This window comes from Odontesthes bonariensis, chromosome 2, assembly GCF_027942865.1.
Source record: "Odontesthes bonariensis isolate fOdoBon6 chromosome 2, fOdoBon6.hap1, whole genome shotgun sequence".
Lineage (NCBI taxonomy): Eukaryota > Metazoa > Chordata > Actinopteri > Atheriniformes > Atherinopsidae > Odontesthes > Odontesthes bonariensis.
This window is the reverse complement of record NC_134507.1, coordinates 14,839,530-14,857,149: the sequence shown is the minus strand read 5'-3', so window position 1 is coordinate 14,857,149 and position 17,620 is coordinate 14,839,530. Positions and strand designations below refer to the sequence as shown.

General features: G+C 42.9%; 1 protein-coding gene across 2 annotated transcripts in view; it reads right to left on the bottom strand.

Annotated features, from left to right (window-relative positions):
• Window positions 1–14,972, bottom strand: part of slit1a (slit homolog 1a (Drosophila)) — an 86,740-nt gene extending 71,768 nt beyond the window's left edge. For both annotated transcript variants that reach the window (XM_075478253.1, XM_075478254.1), the window contains exons 1-4: window positions 14,228–14,972; window positions 4,194–4,265; window positions 1,927–1,998; window positions 400–471 (exon numbers count right to left, since the gene is read on the bottom strand). In XM_075478253.1, the coding sequence (XP_075334368.1) occupies window positions 400–471; window positions 1,927–1,998; window positions 4,194–4,265; window positions 14,228–14,430 (419 nt within the window). In that variant the 5' untranslated portion in view covers window positions 14,431–14,972. The remainder of the gene's footprint in view (window positions 1–399; window positions 472–1,926; window positions 1,999–4,193; window positions 4,266–14,227) is intronic.
• Between the last annotated feature and the right edge of the window lie 2,648 nt (window positions 14,973–17,620).

The window sequence follows — 17,620 nt, the reverse complement described above, 5'->3', positions numbered from 1 at the left end:
TACAGTGACGTCGTCACTAAGTTGAGTCATATCAGCTTGCTGTCACCAGTGGATTCTCTTACCGACAGACTAACACAGAGAAACTCCAGACGACTTGGAAGAAAGGCCCAACAATGTGCAAATAACAGTTGATTTTCTCATAATAAGACCTGACACGCTAATAACTCTCAATGAGTCCTGCTGTCCCTTCCAGCAAGTGCAATCGAATCCGCATTGTTCTTTAATTGTGTTTAAACCAAATCAAACCAAAGCCAGCCTTCATCAGCCTTACATCTCTAAGCAACAGAGATGGTTTGCATGATATATAACAAAAAAAAGATAAAGAGGAACGGAAAGTGTGCTGACAGATATGAGAAAGTATGCATACATCTGACTGGAAAAAAAAGAGGATGTACTTACAGTCGAGACACGGCAGGGTTCTTCTGAAACAGCAACTCAGGAAGCTGCTGCAGTTGATTACGGTTCAGCCGCCTGTGGCAGGGAAGACGTATGATCAACCAGTGAGCTTGCATGAGTGTCCTTGAGTGTGTAGGCTGTGAACAATTTCTTCTAGCTTCCATAGAATCAGCTTAGCCACAGGCTATTGTGTTTCAGTGTGCTCTAAATGTCACATAAATATCCAAATGAAAGTTCAGGGGAATTAAACTGCTAGTCAGAGACAGTGCCGTAAATTGTCTCGGTACAGAAAATTACAATGCTACGCCTTGTGGAATTGAGTGTTCTGCTGACTTTTCCAGAACAGCTGAAAAGCAACATTTCCATTTAAATAAGACAATTACATTCACCAGTTATGTGCACATGAACACGTTCCTGTCCATTTAATTCAAAATGGTGCTTCTCAATAAAGTAAAGAGATGCCGATGAGCAAGTTAAATTCCACGCAAGCACTGACAGGAATGGCTGACAGAGTCCAGAGTCCATGTTAAACAGCGAGTATCCAAGACTTGCAGGCTTTATGCAAATAGTACAATTAAGTCAATGAGGAACAGACTGTTGCTAATCTTTTAGAAACTACAACTCTCTCCTCTCTGAAAGGCTCGATGGAGGCATACAGGACTGAAAAAAGTGGCACAGAAAGGCTGCAAATGTCAAAGGCAGGCCACTACCATGTCTTCAGACACATTTAGACAGATGTTGGGACTTGTGCTCCTTACTGTATAGACTAAGAAGAGTGTTTGGCCAGCTGAGTTTTAGCTCATAATGGACATTAATGGTCTGCTGCTGCATTCACATTGAACTGTACCTGCTGGCGGGTTAGTGGATTTTACACAAAAGAGAAATGAGACACTGAATTTCCACATTGGTCTGGCACAAGGATATATCTACCCAATGTTTGGATCAGCTGAATACAGAGGAGAGAAGGAGAGGTGTGCGTGGCCTTAAGCTTGGTAACATAGATGGCAAAAGTGGGGTTGAGATCAGACGAAAGCGTCTTTATATGTTAACCACTGCCTGAGAGTGTGAGTCCATAAAGTCATCTGCTGTGCAGGTTTCCATGTGGGTAGTGCAATTGATTTACTAATGAGCTGGTTGAGGTGTGGTTGATTGTGTTTGTCTGTGTGTTTTCCCAGCCGCTTTACAAGCTGTCGAGGAGTCCCGGTGCTGTCCAGATGAGCCAAGGTCTGCGGTGGGGGAGCCCTTTTAAGCCCACATATCCCACTGAGGGCATTCCTGTCAGGCAAAGCTCATAAAAATATACTCCCAGTCCACACTGTACCCTCTCACTACCATCAAACCACAATGGATTGACAGAGAAGTGCCTCGCTTTTTATACAACTGGTTCCTATACTGTTAATGTCATTACCACTAATACAAATACTGAAAACATATCAGTAGACGTGTGGGTTTTTCATTTCAAGTTCAAGTTTGAAATAAGAAATAACAATGTGTTCAGCCCGTCTACAGAAAACCCTAGGGGTTACTCACAGTCTCTCCAGCTCCTTCATGTCATCAAAGGCCCCACGCTCAATCACCGTAATCTGATTCTCCATCAGCTGCCTGCAGAAAAGGACACATGGTTGACTTTGATGATCACTCAAGCTTTAACAAGGTATAGTAGGCTTTAGGTGTTTGGATGATGACACTTCTTACTGTATATAGTTGAGTTCAGTAAACTCAACACTCTTTTTTACACACACACACACACACACACACACACACACACACACACACACACACACGGGTGCGTGCATACACACAGAGGGCAGTGCCGTGGACTGAGGGTACAGTGTGGAATCTTGGCAGAGGGGGCAAGGATAGCAGCCAGGAAAGTTCCCAAGGTGGCTCAGAAAGTGTGAGTCTAGGCTCTAGTGTGGTCCAAAGGGTGTAGCAGCTGGGTGGAGACGAGACGAAAAGTAAGCGGGGGGTCAAGCATGAGGTGGGCTCCACGGTTTTTACAAATCGCATCATCAAAGAAAAGCAGAATGTATGCGTGTGTTCCCTTTGGACAGCACTGAAGAGTATTAAGGTTTTGGGCACTACATCAAGGCTATTAGTTATACACAAACAAACACAAACACACACATGCAGTAACACATCCTTTCCTCACCTATATTGCCAAAGCTAACGCTCAAAAGGAGGCTTGGGTAGTTTTGGAAGTGTTACAATAACACAAAATCAGGAAGGCGAGAAGTGTATCCAGCGGCATTAGAAGCAACAAGAGCTTTCCTTCATTACGTATACAACTGTTCTGTGTTGAAGGCAACCTCTCATGTCTCCTGTGAGGCCATGGCGAGCTGCAACTCAGCAGTCTGGGCTTCCTCTCCATCGAATATAAATGCTAATCATTGTTCACACTCCACAAACATGGAGAGAAAAGTGCAATTCACCTCAGATCTCTTCCTCATGAATTTAGATGAGAGAGAAAAAAAACTATGATGAGTACTTTTGAATTGAGAAAACTTTTTTTGCAGAATGCCTGAGGGTATATAGCCCTCAATTTATCCCCCATGTCTTTCTATCTGTTTTCTCCCCTTTTTCACCCTGCTTTTTCTCAGATACACAGTCTCTGGTCCTTTAGAACAGCCATGTATCCAGTATCAAAAGAAAAGGGCAAATCAGCTGTGTTGATTCAAGGCTGACGGAATAGATGGCAGCTGACTGTAAAGATAAACCTCTGTTCCTGTTTTTTTTTTTTTTTCCTTCTGAGGGTTGCCCAGAGGTCAGCAGGATCAGAGGTCATCCTGCTGTTAGTTTTAATGCTGTTGCCACACAGAAGCACTGCACAGAGTCTCACACCAACAGCATGTTTAATCCTGCATTAAATAAATTTCAAACAGCACGTGGTCAGTGTGTGTGTGTGTGTGTGTGTGCGTGCGTGTACGTGCAGTAGAGGCAGTGTGGGACAATCACAGGCTTTACAGCATGGGAAGTTCTGTCTTTAGTACTCCTGCAAGAAGCTGTTTCCTTTTTACTTGCGAGTGACAAGCTGGCAACATGAAGGCATTTAACCTCTAGATGGGGTGTGGAAGGTGGTGCAGAAAAGTAGGCAAACAACGAGAGGGGATTCAGAGTGGTGGGACCCCAACGAGGAAAAGAAGGGGAGGACAGGGGGATGGGCGAGTACTGATGAGGCTTGAAAATAGTCAAGCTTTGCTGGGTAGTAGGAATTATGTCCAGCTCGTGTTACATTTCAAACATGTTGGAGTCTCTGCAGCTTCCCCTTACGCTGAGTTTTTAACACCTATGCCTCTACTCACAAGTGTGTGCATAAATATGTACGCATACAGACACTTTTACAACTACTTTATTACCTACAATCACAAGTGCTGCTTAATTTCACCACGGAGGGAGTCAATGACTTCACCTGAATGTGTTAACTGTGCTGAGAGGCTTTTTAGAAGCAGTGCTTACGTGCGCCAAACATGTGGAGGTGTGGGAACAGAAGTAAAGAGAGTGTGTGTGTCTAAGGCATAATGAGTGCAACTACAACAGACAGAATACAGTGAGAGACAAGTCCATTACATTGCTAGCTGCAGTAACTCAGCAGCTTAATGTACCGCTGAGTGGGACTCTTGACAAATGCATTGCCACTTCACTGGGTTTGTGCTAATTTCAACAGCAAATATGTAGAACAGCAAGCTGGAAGGTTACATACAGCTCAGGTATGCATGGATAGATAAACTCAGACTATGACATGCTCCACACATGCAAAGATTTCATCATGACACATGAACAAGAAGGCAAGTACTTACAGAACTCTCAGGTACTTCAGTCCAGCAAAGTCACTCTTGGTGATGCGTGTGAGGTTATTTCCATTCAGCTCCCTGCAAAGATAGACACGCAAACATAAATCAATAATTCATCTTTTTTTTCCCCCTCTGGACCTGTTCAGCCTTGTGACTAAAGAAGCAGATGGTGGCATGGAGGCATCTTTGTCTACCGATACCTGAGCCACAATTTTACTATTTCTTAACACATATAACATATATCAATAACATATGCACAATTCAGGCATTCATGGCACACACACACACACACACACACACACACACACACACACACACACACACACACACACACACACACCACAGTGATTACAGCTCATCAGTAAAGTATAATACATGTGAATGTCCTTAAATGCCTGTTTTTCTAAAAAATGCAAATTGCTGTGATGTTAAATGTAAAACACTCTGCTGGGCAGAATCAGGAAGGTTGTGTTGAAGGGAAGTTCAAGCTCAGTTCTAACTCCACTGGGAGACATTAAGAAGCCCTATTAAAATGGAAGCCACATTTGAGCTGCCTGTTTGCCTCTATTCCAGCCCTCTCCCACCGACACACACAAACCCCCGCCTCCCCATTCCTCCCCTCTCTGTCTGCCATGTCCTTCTACAATTGCTGGGGATTAACAGGAGCCAGCAGAGGGGATTTGGGTAGGGCCGCAAGGCCAGAAAGCTAAGTGCTGTGGATATAATGGGAGCAGCCTCCCTGCTGAGAGCTGGCCATCACCACAAAAGAAGGAACAGACGAAATAACTGGGAAACAAAGGTCTTAAATTAAGTTTTTTAGTTGCAGACAACTCTAAGAGTCTAAGAGTTTTTTTACTCCAAGAGTTGCATGCTGAACTTGACTGTGGCATAAATGCAAGAGGGCCTTTTGCTGTCCTTTGTGGCTGCAGAAGAATCTCAGCAGCAGATTGGATTCTCACAGAGAGAAAACATGCAAACCATACACGCTAGAGTGCAATGAGGTGAACAATATTCTGCAGTCTTTCTTTCTTTCTGTAACACACTCTCTAAGTATTATGTGTCCACCCTACCCTGAACCTCCAAAAACTTCTATCCCATAGCAAAACAAAAAAAAAACTGGCTCTGAATTGACACGGAAAGCATGGGTCTCTCTCCCTCAGTCGCTCTCTCGCCTAATGACCACTCGAGGGACTGTAGCGCTATGCAGTAAGAAAGAGAACGGTCATTACAGACAGATGGTTCACGTGTGTGCGTGCATGCAACCATATGTGTGTATACACAGGTGCATTGACAGGCCGAGCGTCACAGCCACGGGAAAATAAATAATGGACTGGGCTTCATTAGCCTGGGCCCTGATACACACACATGTGGTGCTCATTACAGGTGCTTACGTAGATACACACATTTACCCACACACTCCTCTGGATTTTCAATGTCTTATCTTCAGGGTGGTCACAACTGATGAGACCCAGAGGACATTAACAAGGAGGAAGATAGAAGATGCAGAAGGGGAGAGAGATGGTTAGAATGAGGGGTAGCAGGAGGTATGTGTGGAAAAATGATTAACACATAAACAGCTGAAACATTCTTCTTCCATGCTTAAGTCTGTTGTTGCAAATGCTCTGGAGTTGACTTTTTAAAGCTGCTATGCAAGAACATTTAATCATTCTGTGTTGGTTGAAATTAGGTGACTCAACAAAATGGGCTGTTCCAGGAAAGTATTATCCTAAAGCATGCACCTGTTCAGGAAGGCAGCGACCTTTGGCCATTGCTCAAATGCCTTTAGCAGTCTATTATGGTTTATATAAGTCTGTGGATTCATATTGATTACACATACAAATGCATACCTTTCCAAATGGCATTTTGAAACATGGGCTCTGGAAGATTTGGCACAGTCTTTGTAAGTGTCAAACTTCTCTGGCTGTGCAGGATTTTTTTTGCTCTGAATGATAGAAAGTGAAATCTGAAGAGCAAAGGGACTTTTGTATGTGAATGAACAAGCAAGGACACTAACACGCAGAAATGGGACACAAATGGTTGGTTAACTGATACGGTACAGACTCAGCGGTGTTTGTCTCTTGATCCCACATCTAAACAGTGCAAAGTATGGCAAAGTCATTAATCAAAGGAGAAATCTGCTGTTTATTAACTACAGTATCAGTCACTGCTGTTTTTTTCCTAATCAAAAAAAGCTACGTGATGACTTTTGGCGCTGCAGTAAAGGCATGTTAACTCATTCTGTAGACAGATGTTTTGTAACACTGACTCTGGGCAGGTTTTCACATTAAAGCACAGCAGTATTACTTTAAAAGCTGAAAATTATTAGGTATTGTTCTGAATTCCTACAGCAAAGGATTTCCACCTCCAACTGCTTCAGTCAAATCCATTCCATCCTTTGGAAACCTCTGGAAGAATTCCCACTGCTGACACATTTCCTACGGAGAAAGTGGATTTATGACATCACTATCTAATCCCTCTTCATCTTCCATCCCAAGTTGATTGATGCTTGAAAGTATTTCCTGGTGCACCTTCCCCCGGGTGGACACACGGCAGCTCAACTCTACCACTCCACATCTCTATAATTCAAAGGCCTCGGAGCACTGCTACAATACTCAAAAAGTCATTACATTTATTTCTGCCAGCTGCTGGGGTCCCTCTGCTGAGCTTGTGTCAGACCTGTTTCAAATTGAGCAACGGTACATGAAATGAAAGACTAGACTAGAGGGAGAATAAGCTAACACAGTGGCTCACTCGGAGAAGAATACTTAAGAAGATACAAATATCCATGTGTGCATGTACAAAAACAGTGATTGTGGCATAGGAGAAAGTGGGTTAACGCAGGCTAACGGACGATTCTTACACGGCATAATCAAGCAGACCACTCGATTTAGAGTTCAAACATCTCAACGGTTTCATTAAGGTGTCCTTTCTAATTGATTAACAAAACTCCTGTCCCACTGGACTGGAGGTTAGGGGAGGTCACTAAAAAGGTCTTTCTTTTTCTGCTGCGCACAGAAAACTGTGTGTGTGTGTGTGTGTGTGTGTGTGTGTGTGTGTGAGTGTGTGTGACTCAACAGGGACTCACATAAAATTGGTTTCTTGCTTGGAGGCACAGAACAAGTAACGGTGCAAAACCGACTCATAAGCTGTGGAAAAAAATGATCAAGGCCGCTAACAGTTTTGATGATTATAACAATTAACAACCCAAACTCATAACATAATGTTTAATAGCCATATTGGTTCACAGGGAACAATATGATCATAGCTTAAACATTGTTCAGGAACATGATTTTCTTCGTCATTTTCCCTATAGGATGCTGCTTAGGTCTAACAATATAATGACATCTCGATATGTCCATCACAATGTCAGCATTCAGTGTCTTGCTGCGTGATGACCTACATGTTAGACACTGTCGATTTCCGCAAAAAAACACCTATAAGGGAGATGTGTTAGTTTGCCTTGTCTGAGAACCGAGTTCAAGAGCCATCCCACGCAGGCCTTTCCCTTTCTGTTTCACTCTCACATGTGACTTATTAGGGTTAGGGTACTGAAAGCACATGCTTAGAAAAACATACATGGTTTGGGGTTATGTATTCAACAGAACAATCCATAGATCGTGGTTCTTACACCCATAGGTCATATGGATGTTGCCTAACACAAAACAACTGGCTACACATACTGTACATTACCTTTGACTAAAAACAAAAGTCTCACAATAGACAATGATACTGCCGTGTTTTGGACATGTGGATAAATGTACTATTCCATGTTTGTTAGGTGAGACTAGGCTCATATTTAAGCAAGAACAACCTAAAACAGCATGGCAGCTTTGGAAATCTGTGTAACGCTCTCTTTTCCTTTTAAAATGTAGACTGAACTTGAAACAAGCCCAACAAGAAAATATTTTGACAATGAATTTTGTGCCATTCTTCTATGAATTCTACACATTCAGGTGCTTATTTTATTTTGCATAGTGGTCATTCTGTATCACTGTTGGCAGCGCCACAGGACCATTTGTCCTGAACAGCTTTAGCCTGGCAGGGAAGACCGAAGCCAGCTGATTGAGGAGCGGTAGCATGGTGCTGTCCAAACTCCACTCTGTGGAAACAATCTGATTATTAGAACCCTGAGGATCTACAACCTAAAACATGGATGCTTGTTAACTACAGTTACAGCTCGATGATGCTATTTGAACAGACCAGCTAGTGCTCACCCTGATGAATGAACTGGTTCAGAAGCTGTAAACAAGCTAAACATGGCTCCTCCTGCAGATTGAACAGCATATGGAGGCGACAGCCGTGAAACGTGCAAGTGGAGAGAAAGAAAGGAGGGAAAAGGTAGAGTCATATAGACAAACTGAAGAGAGAGATAATCTGACAGGGTTGTTAGCTGTCTGAAAGTGACGGTGTGAAGCAGTGTGGTAGAGTGTTGCGAGTAGCCAGGGAGCTGTGAAGAGCTGACAGACTGTCTGGCAAATGTCAATGGAGGGATGAAGCCTCAAGGGCTGGTGCTAGTAGACTAAGAGGAGAAAGTGGACTAAATACCGGGAAGAAAGAAAGAAAGAAAGAAAGAAAGAAAGAAAGAAAGAAAGAAAGAAAGAAAGAAAGAAAGAAAGAAAGAAAGAAAGAAAGAAAGAAAGAGCCACCGTGATCAAAATAACACATTCTTAAACCCAACTGGAACACTTCTATCCACACTAAGAGGTCAGATTTCTGCTGAGCTTCAACAAAACATTCCCTCTCCATTGAATTGTGGCTTTCAGACAAGCAGTTAATGCCCTCAACTGTACATTTTTTACTGTGTGTGCGTCTGCCATCACGTAGGTGCGCTTCCGTGTACAGTGCGTAAAGACTGTGCGAGTGTGTTTTCCCAGCTCCTGGGCTCCTCAAGGGCTATTTGCAGTTTTGATTCTGCTCAGTCAGGCCTCAGGAGCAAGATTACTGATAGGAAAGTTAAACATCAAGTAGATCTCACACAGGCAATGCCCACAAACACATACAATGCTCCTTCTCAGAGCCTTGACGAGTGTGGGGTCTCCTGCATCCCGTAGAGCCAATCTCCCTCTATAAACAGCGGGAGGTAAAAATACGTACATTTCTAAGAAGTATGAAAACTATAACAGAACTATATGAAAAGTTGGATGAGGAGCCATGGAAAAAAACAAGACACGCATACAACACAGACACTTTATAAAACATAGATGACTCTTTTAGGTTAATGCGAATCAATTAAACATCTGTGCCAATGTGTGTTGCTGCTCCACGATGGAAAAAGAACACACAGAGGACTGTAGCAGAAGCTGTGACTGAAGGGTCTTTCATGGTTTATACTGTATCTGTGGTTTGTTCAGCAACAGACTCTGAGGTTCTGTTGTGGCTTTACATCATGTTTGAAGGCATTTAAACTATATGGATGTTCATTTTGACTAAAGAGTGCATGGTGTGGATGAAACGTCTGGTCTGTGCCACATCTATGTCTCAGTTATTGCAAACAGAGGACTATAAAGATGTTTGCCTCACAGATGTGCATTGATAACTGTGTGCCGCATGTGTGCTTGAATCTGTTCCTCGGTACCTGCGAGTGAAGACTGAAACTCTCACCCCCAATGAGCTCACGAACATCAGCAGTCGCCGCCATGCTCCGTACACGGACTGGCTCATCTGCTAATCGATAAAACTGTGACCCTGAGCTGATTGAGTGATTAACAAATCGAAAGCTAATCATTTAATTTGGTGAGCACCAAATGGATTCATTTAGGATTTCCCTCTTTTCTTGGTCATGTCTGATATTTTACAGACAAAACAGTTATTGGGTTGTGAAACAGTTGAATCATTGGGATTGGGATAGTATACTATTTTTTGGATTTTCATTCTTTTCCTTACTAATTTAATCTTTGAACATTGAAAACTAAATAATTGTTAACTCAAGAGTACACTGATTTGATAAGTACGCAGAGCAAAAAAAATACACCTCAAGTTCATCTGGAATGGGGCCGATGCTTTGCTTTAGAACTGGTCTCAACAGAAGCATCGTGCATGAATGCCGTGAAACGTGGCTTACGACGGCATGTCTCCAGTGTCAGGCGATTGTTCACTGATGTGCGCTTTAAGACGCATACATCACTCTGCCTCTTCACAAGGTTGAAAGCAAAGCTGGTCTTCTGAGAGATGAAAGACGATCTAGGTGGATTCTCAAAATCTGATTTCACAGTCTCCTGAAATACAAGCACACTTAGACAGGCGTGCAAAGCAATAACGCATGTGCACTCACATGTCCGCATGCACATACATCATATTGTATATATACGTGTCTGGCGGGCACATGTGAAAAAAAATAAGGTCTTGAAAAGTGTTTTTTTTTTTTTTTTTCGACAGCACACATAGGGTTGTTTCTTAGTTCTCATGGGTGCAATCAAACACATCCCTAGAGACGCTGCACTCATCTGGAGAGCAGGCCTGTAGTGTGTATGGACACATAGCAGCTGGCTTTGACGCTTAGCGGTCAGCCATCGTTCTGTTTAAACAAGCAACACTCCGACTGTACATGTACGTTAAGTGTAAAAAGGTGACTAGGTGCTTTGGTCGAATGAAAAATGAAAACAGCGGAGTAATGTAGAATGAACTACAGCCTGCAAATATTACCTGCGTGTTGCCCAATACTTTGACAGGCAGAAGAAAAGGCAAATATCACATAATAGTAGATGTGAATAATGAGAGAAGACCGCAGCTGCGTTGCACAGACAGTAAATTGAACTGACTGAGTCCCAGGCCTATAATTTCACAATGCTCCACTGTGCATAAACATTCTCCGAATGATCTTCATTCCAGGCAGTATTACTCCTCACAGGATTATCAGCCGTGAGGACGGATATATTAGACTGTAAAAAAGGCCTAAATGAAATTCAATCTGCCCCAGGGCTAGACCTATCTTGCCCTTTATAATGAATAACATAATCCTGTTTATTCATTTATTACCTTTGTGGGTGAGTTAAACCACTCGCTCCTCTGTGTAGTAATCCTCTCACCAGTGATTACAACTTGAGCTACAATGCCAGCCTTGACTTCATAGATCCTTGTCTGATTTTTTTTTGTCTTTTCCCATCTTTTTCCTACCACCTCAGTCACGTAGTCAGAGCTGGCAAGTAACGGACAGGCTGTGTTCAGTCACTTCAAGGGAAATTATGGATCAGGTGGCCGGTGAGTTGTCAGTTGCACCAGCTATGTGCTTGTGCCAAAAACACTGCAGGCATGCCCTGGCACAAACACATACACCTCCCGCCTCCTTCCTTGAAATACATAGTTATCAAAGCAACTGAGCCCCTCATCCTCAACCACTGCTAACCCCCCTGTGTTTTCATCCAACATTACTTATTCACTGAATGCAGGCGAATACACATATGGAGACCCATGATCAAGTTTATGAAAAAACAAAAGAGAATACATGCATATGGTGAGCAGCCTCCACCTCCTCTGTTCTCTTCTGTTCTGGGGGAGCTCCAACATGCCTCAGTACAAGGTATTTTCTGGCAGATAATAACTGGCTTTTTGCAATTACATGAAGGCACTCACAACTCCTCCCCTTCTGCAAATCAACTCATTCACAGATGAGACACGCATTAAATTCAAACAGCAGGGCTGTTAAGAAGACAAAACAAGCATATAAAAGGGTTGGAGTTTAGTTTGAAATCCGTCCCACAAATGACTTAACAACGCTTACAAAAGTAAGTCACTTCAATCAGCCTTACAGATGATCTCTCCGAGGAGATTTGCATCAGTGTGGTTACCGTTTTACTGAGATATTTGCCAGAGCAGATGAACGAAAATGCTGGTATACAAGGCAGAGGAGAGGCAAGAAAAAACAGTGGCACACGATGGATGCAGAGAGGACACAGAGGGGGAGGAAGCGGCCAGTGGCCCGTACACGGCAGGGTGTGATTTTAACACATGGAGCTCACAGTCTCATTACAGGCTTCGGTCTGAAGAGCGCAGGGGTCAGACCTGATCCAAACCCACATTGACAAGTGCAAATGGGATTCTGCTGTCTGTCTCAACAGCCTCCATGCACACACCCCACAAGCACACCCACACACACACTTTCCCCCAAAACCAGCCCCCTTCCTTCTCTAACACACACACTAAAAGCATCACCTTGTTTACATAGGCACAAACACACACATCCATTCACACACGTATCTAGAAACATAGAGAAAACCAAACTGACAAAACAAGGCGCAGTCCTTTGCATGCTGAGCTTCCTGTAAGCTGCATTTGCTGTCTGTAGTGACAGTAACACAGCGTCTCCTCCATCCATTAATAGTTTGGCAGCAATGCACATTTTGAGTTGCTGTACTCTAAAAACATCTCTACACCAAAGTCAACAAAGCCTTTTGTTAACTTTGTACGGTAAAGACGAGAGCCACTAACCTCTAGAGCAAATCTAACGAGCCATTACTCATTTTTGATCCCACTGGGGCTTGCATAAATTCACTCACATGATCACACATTTTCCAAACACACACATAAATCTAGCTGTGCACATGGGAGCATCATGTGGGGTCGGGTGAGCTGTGTTGATTTACACAATCACCTTGATGAATCACCCTATACAATTCCTCACAGAGGAGAACGCTTTCTATTGTTATATAAAGGGTCTCAGCAGAGCCTGGCTATCTTCTGCATGACCTATACACACATATGAAAAGAAAAAAAAAAAAGGCATTGACCCAGGAATAAATTACACATGACCATTGTGCCCAGCATGTTTAAATTGTAACGTCCTGAGCACTCCAGACGTGCTTTAAAAGACCCAGAGATGCTGGTACGATAAAAATCTTCAGCTCTACATGACCTACAAATGCACAAACAACTTTTTACACAAAAATGCTCTTGAGTGGAAGGGCACGGGATATTTCCAGTGTGAATGGCCATTCATGTAAAAGGAAACCACTAAATGACCATATTTCCTCTCTGGTTCACTATTAAACCAGCATGTGCATTTATGCAACCTGGAAGCATGCAGGCCGCTGTGCAAAAAGAAAAGTAAAAAAAAAAAAACGAAAGAAAAAAAGAAAAGGTGTTCTTAGAAATTAAATATGAAAAGCATAAAATATGCAGCCAGCTCCCACTATGCCAACACTGCCTCTGACACAGGCTTTCGTTGCTCTGTTCCCACCACATGTTTTATTCAAGACTGATATTCTAAAAGCTGAAATAGAACAATCTATTTCCCCTCGCACTCCTCACTTCTGATTTACTGATGAATATTTCAGAAGAATGTCAGAAAAGACTCCACTCTGCAGGCCAGCGTGCGCCTCACCTCTCCCTCCGTCTTCCATCCTCCCATCGTTTTAAAAGACAGCAATGTGATCCTTGCGCGAGGCTCACTTAAGCGGCAGATTTGCTTAATTTTCTACATGATTTAACAATTTGTGGTATGAGAATTCAGAGGCATGATAAAGAGGCGGGAGGGAAGTCATTGGCCCAGAAGTGGAGAAAAGTGAAAAGAAGGAAAGAGGTAAGAATAGAGATAAAGAGAGATAAGCAGACAGGACTCGTCATATGAGTGCTGTGAGACATATCCATAAATATCTTTGAATTTAAGCTCATCACAAACCAGGTGGCAAATCTTAAACAAAGTCAAACTTTACTTTTAAAATGGGACATTTCAAGGGGAGCAAAAATTAGACTTTTTCAAGATGAGGGAGATATATATGTAAATCTGGAAGCGGCAAGTATAAACAAGCAGGTAACTAAATTATGGACACATGTGAAAGGCACACATCTGCTCCTGCTCTTTCCAGTCCCTCATGCCTATTTATACCTGACTGGAATGCCAGTGAGTGACTGGCTGCCTGACTGACACACATACACGCAGCTTTACAGGCAGGGCTATTGTTCCGTTTCGGTCTGAGCAAAGTCATGTGCACCGCAACAATACAGTTAAAAAACAGGAGGGAAACGATAGGAAGAGAAGACCAAGCGTGGGAGTTTCTCTGTTACAGGCAGACACAGATAAGGAAGTAAGTAGAGATGGTACTCACAGTCTCTCACTGTTGCGGGGGATATTCCTTGGCATGGTTTTGAGACCCAGTCCGTGGCAGTCTACTGTGGTGCCGCTGCAGGTACACAGGGCTGGACAGGCACTAGTGTTGCCAATGATCAGGGCAGAGAGCATCAGCACCCACATCCACTGCCCGGCTATGCTGCCCATGCCTGCCTCAAAACAGCTACCTCTCATGGGCATGTTCACCACCACCGCTGCCTGCTCTTTTCCTCTTACTTCTCTCTGTCCACCTTTCTTTTTCTTTTTCTGCTTCTGCTTCCAAGAGCCCTGCTACACCTCACAAGTCTGCTAGAATATTATATATATATGTATATATATATACATATATATATATATATATATATACATATATATGTGGTAAATATGAAGAGAAAAACAAACTATGCCAATAGTTTCTTTTTAGCTGTGAAGCCACACAAATCCTTTATGTTCTCCTGAAATTCTTTTGATGCAGGTTTGATATCCACCACAGTTTGCTGATGTGAAAAAAAAAGGTTTCTGGTTTCTTTCTTTAGGGTTCTCCTTGCAAACTCCTCTTCTTTCTTGTCTTTGTGGAGTTGGTGCGCTCTGGTCTGCACACGTCTGTCCTCCTCTCACTCAGTCCTGCTCTGCTCTGCTCGCCTGAAGAGAGGGAATAGGGAAAGAGCAGAAAGAAAAAAATCCAGTCTATCTCTCTTCCTCTCTCTCTCTCTTACACACACTCTCTCTCATACACACACACACACTCCAGTCATCCATCACAAGGATCTACAAATAGCAGAGCCCCCCGACTCCACCCCTACCCCTCCTCTCCACCCCCGCTCCTCTCCCTCCTCATACAACACCCCCCCAGAACCCTGCCTGAACTCACTCTCATTCCTGAGATCCCCCTTTCATTCCCCTGACTCTTTTCACAATACAAATCTCCTCTAAATATCTCTCCTCTCCCTCTTTTTTTCCCCTCAGGTTTGCCTCCAGGCGAATCCCTAAAGAGAGAGTCCCAACCTGCGTGACACTGTACAGCCCCTGCCCGGGGGTAGAGGCTGTGGGGAGACAGAGCTGTGTGTGCGTCTTAAGGAGAACCCACAGGGGAAGAGAAGAATCAACGCTTCGGTCCGGGGAGGCAAAAAGCCGGAATAAATAATCAGCAAGCGTGGCCACACAGACAGAGACTGCTAAAGGGAAACGGGGGGGGACACACATGCTTACATGTTCATTTTGTCTCCATAGATCATGAGTACGTTGGGGGGGAACCACTGCCATAAAAAGTAAGTCAACATTATATTTTAAGCACAGTATAGCTACTGGAGCAGAGATTACATCCTAATTTATGCAAAAGAAAATACCAGCAGCTACAGTCATACCTGCTCTGTTATTCGGATTTATGAGAGCGACTGGAACACAATCCAACTCTTGATTCCCGGGCCATGGGTTCCCTACAGTGGACCCAGAGCATAAAGTCATACACAGGACTCTGCTGAGAGGGGAAAATGGAATGATAAGCATCATCTGCAGGCTATTATTTACTTTAAAAGAAATCTTAATAAATATTATTTTGCAAAAGTAGACATTTCGTAAAAACAGTGCATATATTAGAGTCTAACCACTGTTGACAGTGTAATTGTAGCCTTCAAGGAAACTTTTCCAAATTTATATTTGCAGTTCATGGAATTGCAAATGAGTACTCTGGATTTAAGTACTAAACTGAACTCTCATGTGTACGAGTTCAGGTCAGGTTACATTGTGATTCACACAATACATTTTGCTCCTCAAAACTCTCGTATGCCTGATTTCAAAGTGTCCCCATTTACTTTATTAATTGTGCATGCAACTGACTTTACACAGAAAGCATCGCCTCACTGTGGAATGACAACCACAAAATCCGTTTCGTGCCATTCAGCACGATTCAGCATTGATTAAGAATGGCCGTTGTTGTAGAATTTCCTATGTAGTTTTACTTGAAGTTTGGTACAGCCTCTAATAGACACCTCTTTCTTCAGGAATAATGGTGCTTAGCTTGAGTCAGTTCAGCAGGGCCATTCTGTGGGTGAATCCAGCATTCACATCATGAGCCACATAAACTGAACAACCAACAAAGACTGTGGAAAGAAAAATCAAGAAAAACAAGTAGGAAAGACGAAACCTATAATATGACTTTATGTGCTTCTGTCTGCTTTGTTGCTTGACCATCTCTGAACATGTACATATAAGTGTGTATGCAGGTGCATATACACATCAAACGCCACAGGAAAAAAGCTCCATTAGTTCCAGTAAAAATGTCAGTGCGATGCAGTGTAGATCTTCCCTCTATGAATGGCTAATTAAAGAGGAGACAGTGGTGTTTAGCGGTAATGGGGGGTGGTGGCAACATCCCTCCGCTCTCACAGAGCCGTGATAGGAATGCACACAAATACACAACAGGAATAATTCTGCAGCTCTGAAAGCCGTGGGAGGACATGGCAGCAATTACAATCGTCTGGCGAAGTAGGATTTGAAAAACATGGGAGCTCAACAAGAGTCGTCTCACACGACGATCTGCAATATAATCCAACTGGAAGAAAAAAAATCTGAACATTACCACTGAACCTAGGGAAGTTTAATAACCGTCTCCCTACAGGAAAAAAAATAGTGAAAGGCATCCAAAATAAAGTAAGCAGCTGCTCCGTGGCTGAACAGAGGAAACGAATCTCTTTGGTCCTGCGTGCTCTGCTTGATTGTGATGAACAATACGGAGGATACATTTAGTATTCAGAAAATTGGGTTTAAATTTCAATGAGCTGTGCTTACAACAAAGGGGGAAAAAAAAAACAAGAAAAACTGTCCAGACTGTTGAAAATAAATCACCTGTGCGCCACGGCGTGCGAGAGTATCCCAAGTAGTGTTTTCCTTTTAAAATAAATGATCTCGAATTGGATATTCTATATTACAATCACAGGATTAACCTCCAAAGGCATTTTAGTGCATCGACTTGAAGCCAAATCACACCCATTCACCAAAGCATGCGAATGTGTGCACACCAGGAAATCTGAAGTTAATACCAGTTTGAGCAAGTGATTTCACAGCCACCATGCTCATTTTTGGATTAAGTATACTAAATATAACTTCTCTAGAGTTTCAGCTGTAAAACAACACACTTCCTATTATGGAACCTGTCTGCTGTTTATTTAGAGAACATGAGAAAAAGCAGCCCCGTTCTTGCAGATGTTTACAACATATACTTACAATACCCAGCATGCATTGACATGGACACCATAATGACACACTGAGACATTCCTGCTGTTGTGGAAAGCGCTCTTCACTCTTACTATAGACCCCCCCCCCAGTTCGGTTTCCCTCTCATAGGTTTCTGGCTTTTACCATTAGTCATATTTTGGTCATACGCCTAAAACTG